We start from the raw sequence: 20,351 nt of genomic DNA, 5'->3' as shown, positions 1-20,351 counted from the left end.
AAAAACAATTCCTGAACACATGCTTAATTCAATTCAATACAACTTCATTGTCTGAATGTAGAACAAGCAGAAATGTTCAATATTTCTCAAAAGAGAAGGTAGTAGAGATGATATAACTACAACTAGCCACACATAAAGTACTAACTCAAATGTTCAGCGTTGCATATTGTGGCAGAGCAAACGGTGGTGAAGGAGACTGAGGAGAACAGTAAGAGTGAGGAAATCACGGAGCCAATCTACGTCAACGTGAACAGCCGCAAGCAGACGGCCCCGGTCAAGCTGGAAGACCTGCACGCCTACATCCTGAAAAACAAGGACAACAACTGTGATGGATTCCGTAAAGAATTTGAGGTGAGTGGCTGTGAAGTTATATGCAATGCACCTCCCACAGTGTGTGTGTGTGTGTGTGTGGTGTGTGTGTGTGTACATGTGCATGTGTGTGTGCACTTGCATGTGAGTGTGTGCACGTGCATGTGTGTGTGCATGTGCATGTGTGTGTGTGTGTGTGTTCATGTGTGTGTGTGTGCGCTAGTGAGTGTGTGTGTGTGCTTTTCTGTTAATTATCCCCTGATCAGGAACATGTACTGTCAGGTTGAAGAGGAATTGTTAGGTACCCTGAATCAACTGTCCATGGCAGAATTATGCTCTTTACATCATTGTGATAGAATAGTACATGAATCCATGAAAACTCATTCATCAGAAATTGCCATAACACACTCACGACAGAGATGACAATGCTCAGAGCAATTACTGAGCGGTGTTAAAAGGTCAGAAACGTGAAGGGAAAAAGTAATAATGTATGACTGTGTCAACAGGAGCTGCCCATGGGACTGCTGGCTCTGTGTGAAGTCGCCCGTAGGCCAGAGAACAAAGCCAAGAACAGATACGGAAACATTGTCGCATGTAAGTATTTTGAGATGACAGGCATTATTGATTGTGTGTGTGAGTGTGAGTGTGTGTGTGTGAGTGTGTGTGTGTGTGTGTGTGTGTGTGTGTGAGTGTGTGTGTGTGTGTGTGTGTGGAGGTTGGGTGGGGTGGATGTTCATGGAGACAGAAAGAATGGTTCGATCATTTGCAGTTTGTTGGTCCTTTCTTCCTTCTTTCCTTCCTTTCTTTTTTCCCTCGTTTCTTCCTTCTGTGCTTTATTTTTTAATTCTTGGTGTTCTTCTTTTCTGATGGTTATGTTGAGTAACTATAGATTTTATTGGTTCCGAGTCAATGTCGTTTTGTGTGTTTGTGTGTGTGTGGACAAGACATTAGTCCAAAAGTAAAAATTATTGCTGTTTGATCAACTCTACTGTGGCTTTGTTTGGCAGATGACCATTCACGTGTTGTCCTTGAGCCACTGACCAACGAACCTCATTCTGACTACGTCAATGCCAGTTTCATGGATGTGAGTATTCTATGATTACAATCTTTTCGGTCAAGGTTTGAACAGCCAATCTTCATTCTATAAACTACCGTATTTGACGGATTACAAGACACACCGTTTTATAAGCCGCACCCCCGACTTTTTAAAAAAAAATTGGGACGAGCCACGCATAGGCTGCGTCACTATATTAGCCGCCGTCGAAAAAAATTATAATCAGATTGTGTCAATCAATCAAAACAACCAGGCAAACGTAAGTACGGTATTTGGCGAAATCGGCTCCAAGAATAAACAAGTGAAACAAAGAAGAAAAGTGAACAAGTTTGAAGAAAAATATCACACACACAATTTGTGACCAAAACACACATGTAGTCCCGCCCGGAATAAGCTTTTTGACTCACATGCGAAGCAAAAGTGAGTCTATGTACTCACCCGAGTTGTCCGTCCGTCCGGCCGGCCGGCCGGAAAACTTTAACGTTGGATATTTCTTGGACACTATTCAGTCTATCAGTACCAAATTTGGCAAGATGGTGTATGATGACAAGGCCCCAAAAAACATACATAGCATCTTGACCTTGCTTCAAGGTCAAGGTCGCAGGGGCCATAAATGTTGTCTAAAAAACAGCTATTTTTCACATTTTTCCCATTTTCTCTGAAGTTTTTGAGATTGAATACCTCACCTATATATGATATATAGGGCAAAGTAAGCCCCATCTTTTGATACCTGTTTGGTTTACCTTGCTTCAAGGTCAAGGTCACAGGAGCTCTTCAAAGTTGGATTGTATACATATTTTGAAGTGACCTTGACCCTGAACTATGGAAGATAACTGTTTCAAACTTAAAAATTATGTGGGGCACATGTTATGCTTTCATCATGAGACACATTTGGTCACATATGATCAAGGTCAAGGTCACTTTGGCCCTTATGAAATGTGACCAAAATAAGGTAGTGAACCACTTAAAGTGACCATATCCCATGGTAGAAAGAGCCAATAAGCACCATTGTACTTCCTATGTCTTGAATTAACAGCTTTGTGTTGCATGACCTTGGATTTTGGTAGGAAAAATGTGTAAAGCAGTTCTTAGTGTATGATGTCATTGCTAGGTTTAGTTATTTGACCTTGACTCTGAAGGTCAAGGTCATGTATAGGTCAAGGTCAAGCATGTGAGTCGTATGGGCTTTGCCCTTCTTGTTTTGGATGATTTAGGACTTTTGCGCACATTTTGAGCTGACGAAAACACAACATGGCGGCTCTCGCTCCTCCAACTATCGCGAGACACAAAAAAACGAAATCTCGCGCGCGCGAGATCCTGATACATCCGGTGTTTTTCTGTACGCTATCTTGTCACGACGACTTGTTGACAAACGAAGATTCGCGAAAGAAAGAGAAAAGCGCCGAGTCTTGAGTAGAGAGCTAATAAAGTACCGGTAATCGCTAATCAAGCGAAATGAAAATCCGCGGCGACTTCCATTAGGTGAATGCTATTCAAGTTTAGGTAACGTTTTAGCCTCATCTTTTTATAAGCCACAATGAGATTTTTCTTTTTTTTAAATCGCGGCTTGTAGTCCGTCAAATACGGGTAAACAACATACAACAAAGCAAAGTTCTTACGCACACAGCAAATGGTAGTCATTCATTTTTTCTTTATATTTGTTGTTTTTCCATTTTTGGGGGGTCTTTTCTTTCTTTCCTTCTTTCATTCTAACTTTCATTATTTAGTTCTTTTTTGGACTTTTGTTGTTGAGACTTTACAAATGCATCAGTAAATGTTATTTTGAAATCTTTTCCAGGGATACAACAAACCAAAAGCTTTCATTGCTTCTCAAGGTAAGAAAAATCTTTTGCTTGAAGCATTCACTTATGGAGTTCATGTGCATGTGTGTGTCAGTGATAGCGCTAGTATTTTTTCAAACCAGTACACAAACTTTAATGATGCAAACTGTCCAGAAAAAAATGGTAGGCTGGTCATTGGAACCAGTAAGAGTCCAACTCAGAGTACTGGTTTTGTTGTTTTACCAGCGAAAAAAACCGGTAGTTCTAAAAATCAACCGGTAGGTCATACTGGCAGCTGATTTGTTTCCGGTATTTTCTAATTTCAACCGGTAAAATACTGGTAAAATACCAGTAGTTACTGGTTAACGCCAATACTGGTGTGTGTGTGTGTGTGTGTGGTTTTGGTTACTGTGTTGTGAGCATTTGTATGAAGGTTGCGCTGTATTTGCTTTCCTTTAGAAAGATGCATGTGGGTTGGTTTGAGATTGAAAAATGGATGAGCACTCATGTCTGTGTTTGAACTGATATCCTCAGTAGTCTTCTGTAGATTCTTTAAAAATAGCTGCTAAAATTGCTGAACTATTTACATCTAGCTTTTTAGATTTCCTTGCATTTTTTTCAATAGTTTTTGAATCATTGTGAATTGTCAGAGTTTAATGAGTTATAGAAACACAAAAATACCAAGCATGTACCCCCCGAAAGCGGCGTGATGGCGGGGTATAAAGGGTCGTACACGTAAAAACCGTGGGAGTTTGCAGCCCATGAATGAAAAAGTAGAAGAAGAAGAATTGTGAATGGGTCAAATTGAGGGGTAAAGCTTAGAAATAGAAGTGTGTGATTGTTTCCTTTTCTGACGCTTTATTTTGACACTACAGGCCCAAACAAGATGATGATCCGTGACTTTTGGCGCATGGTGTGGCAACAGAGGGTGTGCAAGATAGTCATGCTCACTAATCTAGTGGAAGCTTGCAAGGTGTGTGCCGTTTACCCCTTTTCACGACCGATGCTGGTCATTCATGTGTTACCCAGGGATTACATTTTGAAATGACCAACTATGTTGGCTTTGAACTGGTCAAATAGTCGATTAAATTTGGTGGGGGTGGGGTGGGAGAGGGGGCAAGTGATGTCTTGGTCAAGCCAAATATGTCCTGAATCAATAGTGAGTCGGATAAATCCCTGTTCATGTGTGATCAAAGATAACGAGTAAACACGTCACAGCAGGATAAGGTCTGGAGCCAGCAGTTTGGGGGTGGGGATAGGGTGGAGAATAAAGAAAGTATTTCTTTGTCTTGAGAGTTTTAACAGACTGATGCAATGTGAAAGTGGTCCTTTAAGATTGAGGTTGATTATTAAAATAAAACTTCCATTCCGAATTAGAATTATGAACTTCAGTCAGGCAGTTTTTAAAGCAAGCTTTGAAAACCTGTAGAATTCTAATTGCAGTTAAACCATCTAGTAACATTTTGTCAATTGTAGTTGCTAATAAGCATACAGGCAAATCACTCATTTTATTAAAGTTTGTGGGCGGGTCATTTCTTAACGTGTGTGCATGTTGGTTTGCAGAAAAAGTGCGAGCAGTACTGGCCCGACGAGGCCACCATGAAGTACGGTGATGTGACGGTGAGGATTGTGGACACAGCCAAGTACACTGACTTCATCATCAGAACCTTTGAAATCTCCAAGGTATGCTCATTTTCACTTTCAAGGCTTGGGATTTTAGCTGTCTTCCTTTGCTAATTGACTGGAGAGATTTTAGCTGTCTTTCTGTGCTTAGTGACTTGGGGAGATTCTGGTGCTAGCGAAATAATGTGATGTTATTTCACGAATTTGTAATGCATTCTACATTTTGAAGTCTGCTCTGTATGGTTTGAGTCCTGGAACTTGATTCATTGTCTCTGGTCATGACAAGGGCCAGACATACGTTCCATTGATGTTAGTAATTCAATCCATTGACAGTAGTCTTTCATTTTTCTGTAACTTGAAAGAAAAGTATCTGAGCTGTGATTTTACGGTATTGATCAGTCATAAACTTTGTTATTACAGTGGAACCCCCCTTTTAAGGCCTCCACAAATCTGAGGAAAGCAGCTCTTGAAAAGAAGGGAGTCTTAATATGGGGGTAAATATACACAGGTTATGAACAAAAAGTCTGAGAAAACAAGATGTTAAAAGGGAGGGAGTCTTAAATTGGGGGGTCATTTGACACAGCTGTTTGAGACCCACAGACTGGTGTTGTCTTCTTCTTCTTCGTTCGTGTTTGTTGTACGAGTGGAATTGTACGTGTATGACCGTTTTTTACCCCGCCATTTAGGCAGCCATACGCCGTTTTCGGAGGAAGCATGCTGGGTATTTTCGTATTTCTATAACCCACCGAACTCTGACATGGATTACAGGATCTTTTTCGTGCGCACTTGGTCTTGTGCTTGCGTGTACACACGGGGGGTGTTCGGACACCGAGGAGAGTCTGCACACAAAGTTGACTCTGAGAAATAAATCTCTCGCCGAACGTGGTGACGAACTCACGCTGACAGCGGCCAACTGGATACAAATCCAGCGCGCTACCGACTGAGCTACATCCCCGCCCGACTGGTGTTGTGATTGAGCAGCAAAGTGAGACTTGAGTCTGCGTTTTACCTTGCAGGATGACAACAGTCGCATTGTGAAGCAGTTCCACTTCTGCACGTGGTCTGACCACGGGGCCCCCACCTACCCCACCACACTGCTGGCCTTCAGGCGCAAAGTGCAGAGCTTCAGCCCTGAGAGTACCGCCCCTATACTCTGTCACTGCAGGTCAGTTATTCTTATTGTTTGTGTTGTGAGTCATGATACAGTGCAGGACTTTTGGTTCCACATACACTGACTCTTATGATTATGCTACAGATGAGGGTTCTGTTCAGTAGGATTTATGAGTGGTAATGGAGAAAAGCACAGAGCTTTAAATCTGACAGCCTACCACCTGTAGTATGTCACTTCTGGTTTCTGATTTTTAATTCTACGCATAGTCATAGTTAGCGTTCTTGCTTAACCTGAGCTGTGGCAGCATTACACCCCTTTATCAAAAAAGGAATTTGAAAGATTGAGTTTGTCTGTGATGCTATATGAGCTATATCTGCCTTTCGTGCCTGGTGTGACTGTTAGTGTGCTGAAGGTATGTAACTGGTGCTACACAGTGCTCATCGACTATGCACCAAAAGTGTTACAATTGAGTGAGAACTGAGTGAGACCTGTCATTTTACAGGATTGGACTTGCTGAACTGCTGTCTAATGTGCTAACATTGTTGACATCGTGTTTGCATGACTGCATGTGTTTGTCCACTAATTATTAAAGTGGAAAAAGATGGTGCCTTGTTAATGTAGCTAAACATTCTTATCATTGCGTGTATGTTGCCAGTGCCAGAACAGGGATGTACATAGTCGTTTGCTCAGTACATATAAATGTGGAAAAAAGATGTTTCATCGACTTGGCTGACACTCTGTTTATTCTGCAGTGCTGGCATTGGCAGGACGGGGACGTACATCGGCCTGCACTACCTGCTGGACCAGGCTAACGCGGAGGGTCAGGTGGACGTGCTGCAGGCTGCCCACGTCATGCGCAGCAACCGCGTCAACATGATTCAGACATGTGTAAGGTGGCTTTTGGCCTCTGATTATATATGTGATAGCAGTTTTAGTGTACTGGTGGACCCATTTTGATGTGCAGAGGAACCTTTGCTTTGAAATGTGAACTGATAGTTTGTGTATCAATCATGTGCATAGTCTGAGTGCTTTTTATATGCCTGCAGACCTTTCAGAAAAGTATTAGAGCTCAATTTATTACCTGGCATTCATTTTGAGATTGCAGACAGGAGGTGGGGAGGGGTTAGGGTTGGGCTAAAATGGTGTTTGGTGGGGGGGGGGGGGTGCACAAGGGGTACATGTTAAGTGGTAAGTGTCCAGAAAGATGATGGTGCTTAATGTAAGCACTGATATTTTGTCTGGTTTTTTTTTCTTTGTTGTGTGCTTTGTTTCCTGAACTTGACCTAATTTTTCCTGTCTACAGGAACAGTACATCTTTGTCTATGATGCATTGCTCGAAGCTATTGTTGCCAAGGATACGACCATCGCCAAATCATCGTTCAGGGCGACATTTGAAGAAATGAGTCAGAACGAGAATGGTGTTGAAACTCCATTGGAGAAACAGTATGATGTAAGTTTCTTTATTTGGGCAAGTGGTCTTGTGAAAAAATTGTTTGATATAAAATGCAGTTGAAATTACTTTTCACACGATTATTGTCAAGAGCTTTGTCTTTTTATGCTGAATATTTCTCAGTCAAAAACTTTATTTTTTGGTTTTGTCAGGTTTAAAAACAAAATTATGATAATGAGTCATATTAGCAATGTCAAGATTCTGCAAGGCAGAAGAAAATGAGATTTGTTTTCTTCTCTTTTACGTGTTGGTACCGTATTTGACGGACTACAAGCCGCGACTTTTTGACTCACATGCGAAGCAAAAGTGAGTCTATGTACTCACCCGAGTCGTCCGTCCGTCCGGAAAACTTTAACGTTGGATATTTCTTGGACACTATTCAGTCTATCAGTACCAAATTTGGCAAGATGGTGTATGATGACAAGGCCCCAAAAAACATACATAGCATCTTGACCTTGCTTCAAGGTCAAGGTCGCAGGGGCCATAAATGTTGCCTAAAAAACAGCTATTTTTTACATTTTTCCCATTTTCTCTGAAGTTTTTGAGATTCAATACCTCACCTATATATGATATATAGGGCAAAGTAAGCCCCATCTTTTGATACCAGTTTGGTTTACCTTGCTTCAAGGTCAAGGTCACAGGAGCTCTTCAAAGTTGGATTGTATATATATTTTGAAGTGACCTTGACCCTGAACTATGGAAGATAACTGTTTCAAACTTAAAAATTATGTGGGGCACATGTTATGCTTTCATCATGAGACACATTTGGTCACATATGATCAAGGTCAAGGTCACTTTGACCCTTATGAAATGTGACCAAAATAAGGTAGTGAACCACTAAAAGTGACCATATCTCATGGTAGAAAGAGCCAATAAGCACCATTGTACTTCCTATGTCTTGAATTAACAGCTTTGTGTTGCATGACCTTGACCTTGGGTCAAGGTCACATGTATTTTAGTAGGAAAAATGTGTAAAGCAGTTCTTAGTGTATGATGTCATTGCTAGGTTTAGTTATTTGACCATGTCAAGGTCAAGCATGTGAGTCGTATGGGCTTTGCCCTTCTTGTTTTTTTTTTAAATCGCATTGCGGCTTATAAAAAGATGCGGCTAAAACATTACCTAAACTTGAATAGCATTCACCTAATGGAAGTCGCCGCGGATTTTCATTTCGCTCGATTAGCGATTACTGGTACTTTATTAGCTCTCTACTCAAGACTCGGCGCTTTTCTCTTTCTTTCGCGAATCTTCGTTTGTCAACAAGATAGCGTACAGAGAAACACCGGATGTATCAGGATCTCGCGTGCGCGAGATTTCGTATTTCTTTCGAATACATCACCTCAATTTAACTAATAGGAGTTACCTTACTTACGAGTGCTAGACTGAGAAGCGTCCTATGTTACCAGTACTAGACTGTAAACAAGGTTGCTAACTCTAGATTTCCGTCGGTATACCATTTAGGGGAGTAGTCTCCCTTTGTCGGTAGTACCTCTCTGCGCATGTGCCAATGCCCATAATCCCCAGTTTCAATTTCTTGCTACGGGGAGCTAGACGTGTATTTAGACCTTTCCCGTCTAAGAAGACTTCCTTCACAGGAACTACATCTTTCACCTTCAATCACGGTTTGGGCTTTCCTTTTTAAGGGCGATTACTACGCCCGTATACATTCAATGATTCATCACGTTGAACAACGTAACGAACCGTGAAAATGAAAGTGAAACGGCTTAAAAATGTAACAAAGTTACTTGGTCATAAGTAGAAGGTACTTCAATCATCAATGATACCTTGTTGACACACAGAGCCTAACAGGCTCCGTTACTTGTCTTTTAAAACTAGGGAACATGCAATTGAACGACAACTATTCTTTACTCAGTCGTTACGAATGTCGAACAGATATTTACACTACAGCGGTTGGACCGGTTTCATTTGCGCAATAGAACTCCGCGAACGATAACTTACCTTGCCGCTTTCAATGGAAAGCAACGGCAGGTCACCCTACACATCAATGTAGGAATACGAACAAGACCTTCAACTTCGAAATTACCCAGAAGTTTTTTGCGTTTTAACAGCTTTTTATCGACTACAGCGAGGTTTACCAGGTGCGTTATCCCGACCGGAAGCGCATTTCTGATCCGAATTTTTAGGCGTACAAAGTACCGAGCGCCCGCGAAGGTTACATACGGCGTATGAATACTTCTGTCATTACAAACTGCGATGACTCTTGCGGGCAGCGTAGATACGGAACGCAGTACGCTTGAACGCTGATTGAACTGAAGGCACAGAGCGCCCGCGAATGTTACATACGGCGTATGAATACTTCGGTCATTACAAACTGCGATGACTTTTGCGGGCAGCGTAGATACGGACCGCAGTACGCTTGAACGCTGATAGAACTGAAAGCGGGTTGTATCGAAGAATAACAACAAACCTCGCCCGCTTGGAAAGAAAACCAAACACTGAGATTGAGACATGCGCCTCCGGGAATATTACGGAGGGAACTTCCTTTACTCTCAGAGAAAGGCAAGTAATTCTCTCTCCTATGTTTCTGGGAAACGATGTTTTCTGCGGTTGGCAGATTATGGTTTTGGTATTTTTATCAGATGATCATGGTGGACTCACAGAGACCACGTGGTGGTACTTCTTCAAATTGGATAAAGAATACTTTCCTTGCCAACTTAACTTGATTAACTTGTAAACTTGTATGCGTGCATACATACACATTATATATATATACAGTAAATATATATTAAAAAAAAATAAAAAATAAAAAAAATTTTTTAAATTGACAAGGAAGAATTAAAGTGTATGCAAACACAGATGGGACATCTTTATTGGGATATAATCCTTTTTTCTTGGCAAAGGGTATCAAAGAAGTCAGTTGATGTTACAAATTCCATTTTCATGGAGTGTTTAAATCAGCTATCTGAGTGGTAAAAGATTTAACTTATGGTTAAACTCAAGTGTTTACACTTTGAGATTTACACTCAGCTAAAATCTGTTGATACCACAGTGCCAGGAGACAGCTCTTCAAATTCAATTAGAACAGGCACACATATATACTTATGTTCTGTTCCAGTGCACAATTGATGTACATTACACTTGAATGACATGTTATGAATAATATACAGTTGAAACCATGCCTTAGGGGCATGAATAAACTTGGTTGTTAACACATGAGTATTACACTCAGCTGAGTTTTCACAACATGCAAGATCGAGCAAGGCTCTGAATAATACTCACAGGTGAGCTTCCTATAATGTTGTCATGCCTCTACTTATTCCTGGTTCGTAGGCAAAACCTAAGCCTCTGACCTTTAACAAGGCCACATCTCTACTGTTGTCACCTAATCCTACGACTAGGTTCTCAGAAGTAGACAACAGGACCTAACAATAAGAGGCCGCCCTTAAATAACACTGGCTCTAGTCAGGTTCATACAAGGGATACAATGTTTATCATTTCATATTATGGAAAATATAACATATTTGCTAAACGGATGTTGTTACAACACACAATTAACTATGCCTCCTAGACAGAGCGGCTACTCTCATGAGAAAGGTACTGGATAAACTCTTGGCACAACCATGCCGTTATCAGTACGAGGGGGAATTAAGTCATATTGACATGTATTTATATATACGTAGACATTACCAAACAGACAATGTCGGGCGCTCTGGGGGAATACCTCCAGTAAGCACAGGAAGAGACAGGCTTCCTTTTCGCCCTGATAACTCCCAGGATCGTTGCGACAGCTTATGACAGACCCTCCAGCTGTCAGGCAAGACGTCCACTGGGCGTAACATGAGTAGAATCTCCCTGAGGTAGCTACAGCCTCGTCTGCAACCTCTCCCTTGAGGTGACCCCGAAACACGGCTGTTGACAGGACTGGGCCCCTCCCACCACTATCTTTGCCAGGGTTCCCCATCATGATGGTGGCTTCATGCATTTTGACTACCAGTATTCAGTGCTGCAAACTGCCTGTAGCGATGCTTCAGCACCGGAAGGACAGCTCCCGCCCCCCATTGCCTGTCTACCACCTCCTGACGGACTGAGGAAGACCTAATGTTTAACGCTCTTGGAACTAGACCAACACTTCACGCCTGACCATATTCAGCAGTGCCCGGCTACACAGAAGTCTGGGAGTGTGAGGAGAATGCCTAGAGCCTCCTAGTTATCTTCATCACATGGAATGGAGAGCTAATGGTTAGAGGCTACAACCTTCACACCGGGGAGCCGCCCTACCAGTAACAAGATGGCACCTGCAATCTGCATACAGATCACCAGTCAAACAGCGGTGGACAACTGAACAGGGTATAGTAGTCACATCAGTTTCCATGCATACTGCAAGCTCTTGAGGTCTCTAGATGTCTCCTTCGGATACACAGCTACAAGACAGACACTGCGTACCAAGATAAGAGGAATCAAAGTGTCTCAAGACATTTGCCTGAGGAAACGACTCTGAAGATCACTCACACTTGGAGTGGAGCTTGTTCAACAGGGTAACAGGCCCAAGAATCTTGCCATACAAGCGTCGGGCAACACGGGTGAGCATGTTCAGGCTACATCACAAGGCGGGGAGCTGTTGGAGATAACGCAGAGACGGGGGAAGAAGTGCTCTGAGAACGTCAAGTACAGATTGCTTTCATGACCTGTGGACGGACCCAGCGTAACAACTTGTAGAGTTGCCCCTTCTTCCTGAATGTCATCTGACACCCGCATCAGCCAGGGGATGATGATAGAAATGTCAGATTGTACAGTCGACACTCAACAGAGGATGTCCGACACCTGTAACAGGTCACATCTCGACTGATAATGGTAACAACTCTGGCAGAAGCATCAACAGGAGAGACGACAGTAGACGTCCTAGAGAAGGGATGGGCCGTTTAAGATCACTGGGCAGGTGCCCCTGGGATGATCAGCAGCTTTTGGAAGACAACCTACCCCAGGGTCAGGCAGTCCTTAGGCTACAAAACCTCATGGTTATCTTCCTTGGACCAAGTCAAGAACCGCCCTGATATGGCGCTTCGTGGTCGGCTGGGCGTTAAGCAAACAAACAAACCAAGTCAAGGAAAAACCCTTCAACAGGGACAGCACTCAACCTACGTCATGCTTCAGAGACGGACAGACTTGACTAAAGAGGGAATGTCTCCCGAGGTGACTCCGCCCGTTTTTCCATGGACTTTCCAGGAAGGACACTGAGAGATAGTCTGAGGTCTGGCCAGCCATCCGCACTATGAGATCCATGGGCCAGATTTCATAGATCAAGGAGGACCTCTCAGCCCATGCGGATTGATTAGTGCTGCCAGACATCTTGGACTGGGTAAACCATACGTCCGCTTCCTCTACCTTTAGGGGTATTGGGTACGGCCACAGACACACTTGGATTTGGGAAGGCTCAGCCACCCCTTCCAACCGAACCTTGAATTGGACAAGCTTCGTTTGCCTCTTACAACTGGCGCTCTAAGATCCCTGGACCACAGAGATAAGACCTAGAGGTATTCCTCCCCCGAAAGGCATAATGAGTGCGGCAATACCTTTGACAGTGGGTGAATGTGTCCATCCCATCCATATGTAGACTCTCAGATGCCTGGACTCAAAAGCTAAAGGAGCTGGAGGAAAGAGACACAGTGAGATCCTAGCAGGAGCTAGGAATACCACACAAGGCTATCTCCCTCGCTCCCAGTCTACGGTGACACAAGGTTATTGGGTGAGTATAAGTTGTGTCACTCTAAGAGCTTGAGGTAGAGACACAGTGAGATCCTAGCTGGAGCCAGGAATACCACACCAGCCTTTTCTCCCTCGCTCGAAGAGCCTGAGGTAGAGACACAGTGAGATCCTAGCTGGAGCCAGGAATACCACACCAGCCTATCTCACTCACTCCCAGTCTACGGCTACGCGTCGTTTTTTGGGCAAGAAACGTGGCAACTCGGGTGCTGACTAAGACCTTTGTCAAGTCAGAACTATGCATCAGACCAAGAGAGTACACCTCCTGCCTCAGGCAGGGGCCTGAAAACAACTCTGCATAGTCACCCTAGAGCTCAGCTCCACAAACAGCTGAAGTGCCCCAGAGCTCACAAAGCTATGCTGGTCAGACAATGCAACACTTGCCGCCCGCAGCCACGCCTACTGAAAATCCAGATATGGACTTGGGTGATCTAGGCAGAAGTACTACTGAGATCACAACATAAGACATCTTTGTGAGTTCAACTACCAGGGGGCAGAACTTTGCATCAGCCCAAGATAGTGCACCTTCGGCCATAGGCCGGAGAACATCACTGCATAGTCATCTAAGAACTTGTGAGCTCTACAGAAATCTGGAGTGTCCCAGAACCCACAAAACCTATGCTGGGCAGACAACCCAGCAGATGCCTCCTACAACCATGTTTACAGAAAACCTAGATCAAGGACCTGGCTGATCAAGCCAGAAAACGGTCCTGCTGAAATCACAAATGGGACCTCTCAGTGAGTTGCATGCCAGGCATGGCACCCTCTTGAGTAAGACAAGAGCGGTCATTCAGCCAATAAGGGCTCAGAGATGCCCATGGTCACTGGGGACCCCCTCACGCTATAAGTGTGGAATTTCAAAGTAAGAAGCAGGTTTTCCCCTTGGGTAAAGGCAATACAGCTGGCTGTCTTTCACTTGCTATTCTAGGACAAATGGTACCTTTAACCATTAAGGGTAGGCTTATAGCCCCCACATGCGTTGAGACAGGCACAGGAAAGGTGCAGACAGTGACCGTACTGCTGAGCGCACTTGCGCTTACTTCCTGTCACGCAGGAGGAACAGCTAAGTCAGCCTGAATTTACACTGGTATCTGTGCCTACCATCCTCATTAGAGAGGTAAATTCAGAGAGGATATATATACACAAAGAAAAAAGCCAAGCACCCCCCGAATGAATTTGTGGTAATAATTGAGTCAAATTTGTTTTACCATTTTTTTTCTTCGTAATGACATACATGGGTTTCCATAATAAGGTTGGGAAGTTCACGCGTCAAGATTGTGTCGACACTGCCTGTGAGAAGCACGTGCAGCATGCAACCCATGAATGTTAAAAAAGGCAGTATGCTCACGCTGCAAATTTCTGTATTTAACACTGGGCGACGACAATTTGCAAACATTCTCTGTGAACATGGCGAGAAGACGATTATCAGAGGCGATCCGATGGCAGATTATAGGAATGCATGCTACAGGAGCATCCTTCAAAGCGATTGGTCGTCAACTTGGCTACCACTACACAGTCATCAGCCGTTTGGTACGCAAACATCGTCAGACTGGTGCTGTGAAGGACCGTCCACAGTCAGGGCGACCCCGTGTGACGTCAGAACGTGAAGACCGAGCTTTTCTCCGAATAATTCGGCGTGAGCCATTTTCAACGAGTACCGTCCTGAAACGAGCATGGCTTCCAAATCGACATCTGTCAACCAGGACCGTACGAAACCGCTTGAAAGCTGCAGGAATGGCAGCCCGAAGAGTCATTAAGCGTCCCCGACTGACAGATGACCACAAGAGAAGACGCTTGGCATGGTGTCTGGCACGGCAAAGATGGAACCTGAGAACGTGGAGGAGGATCCACTGGTCGGACGAAAGCAGATTCCTTCTCCATGTCACTGACGGCCGACTGAGGGTATGGAGGCACAGGAACACGGCCTATACACCCAGGAACATCAGACAAACTGTTCCATTCGGTGGCGGGTCAGTCATGGTTTGGGGTTGCATTTCCCATGACTGCAAGCTAGACCTTGTCACCGTACGTGGCAACCTCACGGGTGATCAGTATATGCGACATGTCCTGGAACCTGTTGTCGTTACTCATTTTGACAACCACCCACTTGCCACAAGACCCGTGTACATGGATGATAACGCCAGGCCTCATCGATCCAGGGCAGTAGTGGACTACCTCCAGAACAACGCTGTAACAACACTCCCATGGCCGGCAATGAGTCCAGATCTTAATCCGCTGGAGCATGTTTGGGACATCCTGGGGCGTCGTATACAAGCTCTGCAGCCTCCTGTGCAGACATTACGTGAATTGGAGGCAGCTTTGCATCGTGAGTGGTTGCAAGTGACCCGTGAACAGATCCGACGTTTGACTGGAGGGATGAGACGCAGGGTTGACGCCGTCATCCGGGCACGCGGGGGTTTCACTCGATATTGAACTTTTGAATCGCGTATGCCATCTGAGCACTCTCAATTACATTTTTTTCATGACACATTTACCTAAACCTGTCTTTTTCAGCTTGCAGCTCCATACTTATCAGGGGTACTGTTTTAGGGTTAAAACGTCACTTTTTGGCAAGGTACCAAATCACGATTAAAACCAATCAAAACTGGAGTTTTCTTGTGTGATGTTATTTCCAAAGAGTTGCTCTTGTCGATAACATTTGTCAAACCGAGCTCCTGAACTTACTGTTTCCATACCAGAACTTTAAAAATCAGTCATTGCGAAATTGAAGGGGGGTGCTTGGCTTTTTTCTTTGTGTATATATTCATTCATGCGACTGGCACAATTGTTTGCCATGGAAAGTGGTGCCTCAGACCAGAATTCTACAGGATCTCTGGAAACTCTGTCAATCTCCCTTAAATGGAGGATCAGTCGCAGAGACGCACCTTGGTGATAAGTTCAAGGTATTAGAGGAATTGTTATCTCTGACCATTCCTCATCTTTTAGGTCGTTCACCTGATCCACCTGCAGAACTTTACGTTGCTGGGGAGTTGGGTCGCTCAAGGCGCATAATGGCAAGTCATAACCATAACCCAACATTGATAAAGACAAGTTATCAGAGGAATAGTAACGACCATCGAGTAGAAACCAGCTCTACATTGACAGGTGGGACTTTCTTTCGATTGTCCCTTTCTGGAGCAAGTTGACACAGTGGCAACAATGCAACTTGCCACTCGCCCGACTCAGGATTTCTTGCTTCTCAGTCCGATGATCTATCCTTTTCTTCCCCCGATTTTACAGGGGGGATTCCGGACAAATGGGCTGAGTCGGGTGAGGTGACACTAGATTACCGATCGAAAGTCAACCCTCCAGCCTGTTATCTATTCTCCTATTAGTTAAATTGAGGTGATGTATTCGAAAGAAATATGTATTTTTTACAAGTAAAATGACTATTTCTAAGAATACTCACCTCAATTTAACCAGAGACCCTCCCACCAACCCCGCTATTGACTTAATAGCTTCGAATTGAAACTAGGGATTATGGGCATTGGCACATGCGCAGAGAGGTACTACCGACAAAGGGAGACTACTCCCCTAAATGGTATACCGACGGAAATCTAGAGTTAGCAACCTTGTTTACAGTCTAGTACTGGTAACATAGGACGCTTCTCAGTCTAGCACTCGTAAGTAAGGTAACTCCTATTAGTTAAATTGAGGTGAGTATTCTTAGAAATAGTCATTTTACTTGTAAAAAATACATTTTTTTGTGTCTCGCGATAGTTGGAGGAGCGAGAGCCGCCATGTTGTGTTTTCGTCTGCTCGAAATGTGCGCAAAAGTCGTAAATCATCCAAAAAAAGCTTATTCCGGGCGGGACTACATGTGTGTGTTGGTTACAAATTGTGTGTGTGATATTTTTCTTCAAACTTTTTCTTTGTTTCACTTGTTTATTCTCGGAGCCGATTTCGCCAAATACCGTACTTTCGTTTGCCTGGTTGTTTGGATTGATTGACACGATCTGATTATATTTTTTTCGACAGCGGCTAATATAGTGACGCGGCCTATGCGTGGCTCGTCCCAATTTTTTTTTAAAAAGTCGGGGGTGCGCTTATAAAACGGTGTGTCTTGTAATCCGTCAAATACGGTAGTTTTATTTCCATATGGCCCATTGCTTCATACATGAATTTTATTTCTTGTTTGAATAGACGGTACAACTGCTGTCTCCCACGATTGATCGCTCTGAGTGCTCAGCAGCCTTGTCAGAGGAGAACATGGGCAAGAACAGGTTCAAGAATGTCTTACCTGGTGAGGAGATAATTGTGTGTGTTTGCGTGCAGCTGCCTTTATTTTATTGTGTGTGTGTCTGTATGCATATATCTTACAGAACATCACTCATCCAACCAAAGCTGGAAGGTATCCCACGAACGCTATACTGACTTCGTGTGTGTATGTGTGTGTGTGTGTGTGCCCTTCGCTGGGGATATGCAATGTCTTGGCTTGTTGACAGTGCCAAATTCATTGCACTTCTAGTTGATTGTTAACTTTTTTTGTCAATATAACACTTACCTCGACAGTACTATTCTTGCACATTATCTATTATAGGCCGAAAAAATTGGACAAAACGCTGAGTGGGTACAATTATCTCCCATAACCATGCGCCACCGTGGATCCCAAGCACTGTCCGAGTGCTTCCCCCTTACAGGATGTAGGTGGCGCGTCCTCTTTCTTTTTTCGCGCGTGTCAGACCGGCTGTGTTTCTGCTACGCTCCCGGATTATTTTGGACTAAGAGGCTCCTTTTCTGTGTGGACTATCACCTGTTGGATTATTGTGTGTTATTCCACTTCTGGCTTGAGGCTACGTTGTGTTTCCTTCAACTTGTGCCTCCGTTTTTGTGTGGCGGACTCGGCGTGCCTCCCGTCCTACTTCGTGGTGACCGGTCGTCTGCTTCTCGTTTCGCCGCATTCACTTGAGTATTGACCTAAATTTTCTTTGAATTTTGTTAATTCTCGGTCTTTAAGGGTACGTACAGGGCGAGGTAGGATGTCTCGTCCTGTTTTGGGCTCTGGTTCTACGGAACCAGAGTCTGCCGGGGGCAACCCTTCTCCGGGCGCCCAGCGTCATGTTTTACGCACGGAGAAGGGGATCTTTCGGCGCTCCGACTCTCCCTCCCCAAACGCTTTGCGTTTGCGGCGAGGGAGGGCGGAGAAAGCCTGTTTGAGCAAGCTCAATGCGAGCTTGCTCAAACAGGCTGGGCTTGAGCCTGGGACTTCGGGCGGGGCTGCGCCGTCGAAGGTTCGGGGAAGGTCGAGGGGAAAGAAAAAGCTTCTTTCTCCTTCTCCTTCAGTGGAACAGGCTTCCCCCCCTTCGACGCCGTTGTCCGGCCCTCAGTCTCAGGCTTCAGCTCCTCCCGGTTTCAAGCCTGGGGGGAAGGTTTCCTTCTCCCCCCTGGCTCGAATCCGGGGGCAGGTCGATTCCCAACCCTCTTTGGGGGTTGGTGAATCCGATCTAGGGGCTACTGGAGAGACTCAGGTTTTGACAGCCAACGGCCATACCACGTTGAAAACACCGGTTCTCGTCCGACCACCGAAGTTAAGCAACGTCGGGCCCGGTTAGTACTTGGATGGGTGACCGCCTGGGAACACCGGGTGCAGTTGGCATTAAAATCTTCCTTTTCCGGTGCCTCTCCTGTGCCCTCCTCGGTTTCCACCGCTGTGGAAGCCAGGAGGGACACGGGTCCTCCTCTGAACTCCCTCGCTGGGTCGTCTGCTGCTGTTTTGACAGTAGTTTCGGCCTCCTGGGGGGGGAGATCGGAGGAGATGACGGGGTCTCTGAATTCCCTCCCCGCTGGGGTTGGGATGCGAATTGACCCCGTTCAGGGCGGTCCTGTGGGGGCAGGGGTTTCAGGCTTCGTGCCTACGACCACTGCTACTACGGTTCCCTCTGACGTCCGTGTGACTGGTGGCTGTCCCTCTTGAAACGCTCCGGCCGACTAGTTACTGGACGTGGAGGTGTTCGACAGAACGTGGTACTTCTGTCGAATGGTCAGGGCGACGGGAACATTGTTTCTGTTGCTCAGACCGACACCTCCGACCGGACCGTCTTGACCCCACGCCATTCCTTAGCGTCTGGTGTTCGGGTGACGGATGGTCCGGACCAAGGGTCCGGAACGTTCCAGGCTTACGGGTCGGGATCGAACCGGACCCACGGGTCCCGACTGGACTTGACCTCCGGGTTTGGTCCGGACGGGACCCATGGTACGGGACCGTACCGGACCTTAGGGTCCGGTGCGGGACAGTACCTCTGGCCCTTGCCGGACCCCCCGGACCTACGGGTCCGGATGGTACGGTACGGGACCAGTGGTTCGGTCGGGACCGGACCACCCGACCACCTCTGTTGGTCTGGGTGGTCTGGCACCGAACCGGAACACACCGGACCTACGGGTCCGGAGGGTACGGTACCGGACCAGTGGTCCGGTCGGGACCGGACCACTCGACCACCTCTGTTGGTCCGGGTGGTCTGGCACCGAACCGGACCATGCCGGACCTACGAGTCCGGATGGTACGGTATGTCCACGTCCGGACCGAGCCACCCGAACACTTCTGTGGGTACGGATGGTTCGGTACCGAACGGGACCTCCGGATGGTACGGGACCGGACCGAATCTACGGGTTCGGATGGTCCGGTTCCGGACCACCCGACCACCTCTGTTGGTCCGGATGGTCTGTCACCGAACCGGACCATACCGGACCACCGGACCTACGGGTCCGGATGGTACGGTAGGTCCACGTCCGGACCGAACACTTCAGTGGGTACGGATGGTTCGGTGCCGTACGGGACCTCCGGATGGTATGGGACCGGACCACAGGACCGGAACACCGGACCACCCTACCGGATCGGTCCGGACCACCCGACCACCTCTGTTGGTCCGGATGGTCTGGCACCGAACCGGACCTACGGGTCCGGATGGTACGGTATGTCCACGTCCGGACCGAGCCACCCGAACACTTCTGTGGGTACGGGTGGTTCGGTGCCGAACGGGACCTCCGGATGGTGCGGGACCGGACCGGACCTACGGGTCCGGATGGTCCGGTGCTGGACCGGTGGTCCGGTCCGGACCGGACCACCCGACCACCTCTGTTGGTCCGGATGGTCTGGCACCGAACCGGACCATACCGGACTTACGGGTCCGGATGGTACGGTGTGTCCACGTCCGGACCGAGCCACCCGAACACTTCTGTGGGTACGGATGGTTCGGTACCGAACGGGACCTCCGGATGGTACGGGACCGGACCGGAACACCGGACCGGACCACCCTACCGGACCGGTCCGGACCACCCGACCACCTCTGTTGGTCCGGATGGTCTGG

General features: G+C 46.0%; 1 protein-coding gene and 1 non-coding gene across 3 annotated transcripts in view; both read left to right on the top strand.

The window, feature by feature from the left end:
- Positions 1-20,351, top strand: part of LOC138966415 (receptor-type tyrosine-protein phosphatase epsilon-like) — a 58,587-nt gene that overhangs the window by 22,640 nt on the left and 15,596 nt on the right. For both annotated transcript variants that reach the window (XM_070338647.1, XM_070338646.1), the window contains exons 11-20: positions 176-351; positions 816-903; positions 1,317-1,393; positions 3,162-3,198; positions 4,020-4,117; positions 4,708-4,827; positions 5,784-5,932; positions 6,631-6,766; positions 7,182-7,328; positions 17,191-17,290. In XM_070338647.1, coding sequence (XP_070194748.1) covers positions 176-351; positions 816-903; positions 1,317-1,393; positions 3,162-3,198; positions 4,020-4,117; positions 4,708-4,827; positions 5,784-5,932; positions 6,631-6,766; positions 7,182-7,328; positions 17,191-17,290 — 1,128 coding nt within the window. The remainder of the gene's footprint in view (positions 1-175; positions 352-815; positions 904-1,316; positions 1,394-3,161; positions 3,199-4,019; positions 4,118-4,707; positions 4,828-5,783; positions 5,933-6,630; positions 6,767-7,181; positions 7,329-17,190; positions 17,291-20,351) is intronic.
- Positions 18,525-18,643, top strand: LOC138967887 (5S ribosomal RNA). The gene has a single exon (XR_011456064.1). It is a non-coding gene; the product is annotated as a 5S ribosomal RNA (ribosomal RNA).

This window comes from Littorina saxatilis, linkage group LG5 (genome assembly GCF_037325665.1).
Source record: "Littorina saxatilis isolate snail1 linkage group LG5, US_GU_Lsax_2.0, whole genome shotgun sequence".
NCBI lineage: Eukaryota > Metazoa > Mollusca > Gastropoda > Littorinimorpha > Littorinidae > Littorina > Littorina saxatilis.
This window is presented reverse-complemented; position numbering and strand designations above follow the sequence as displayed.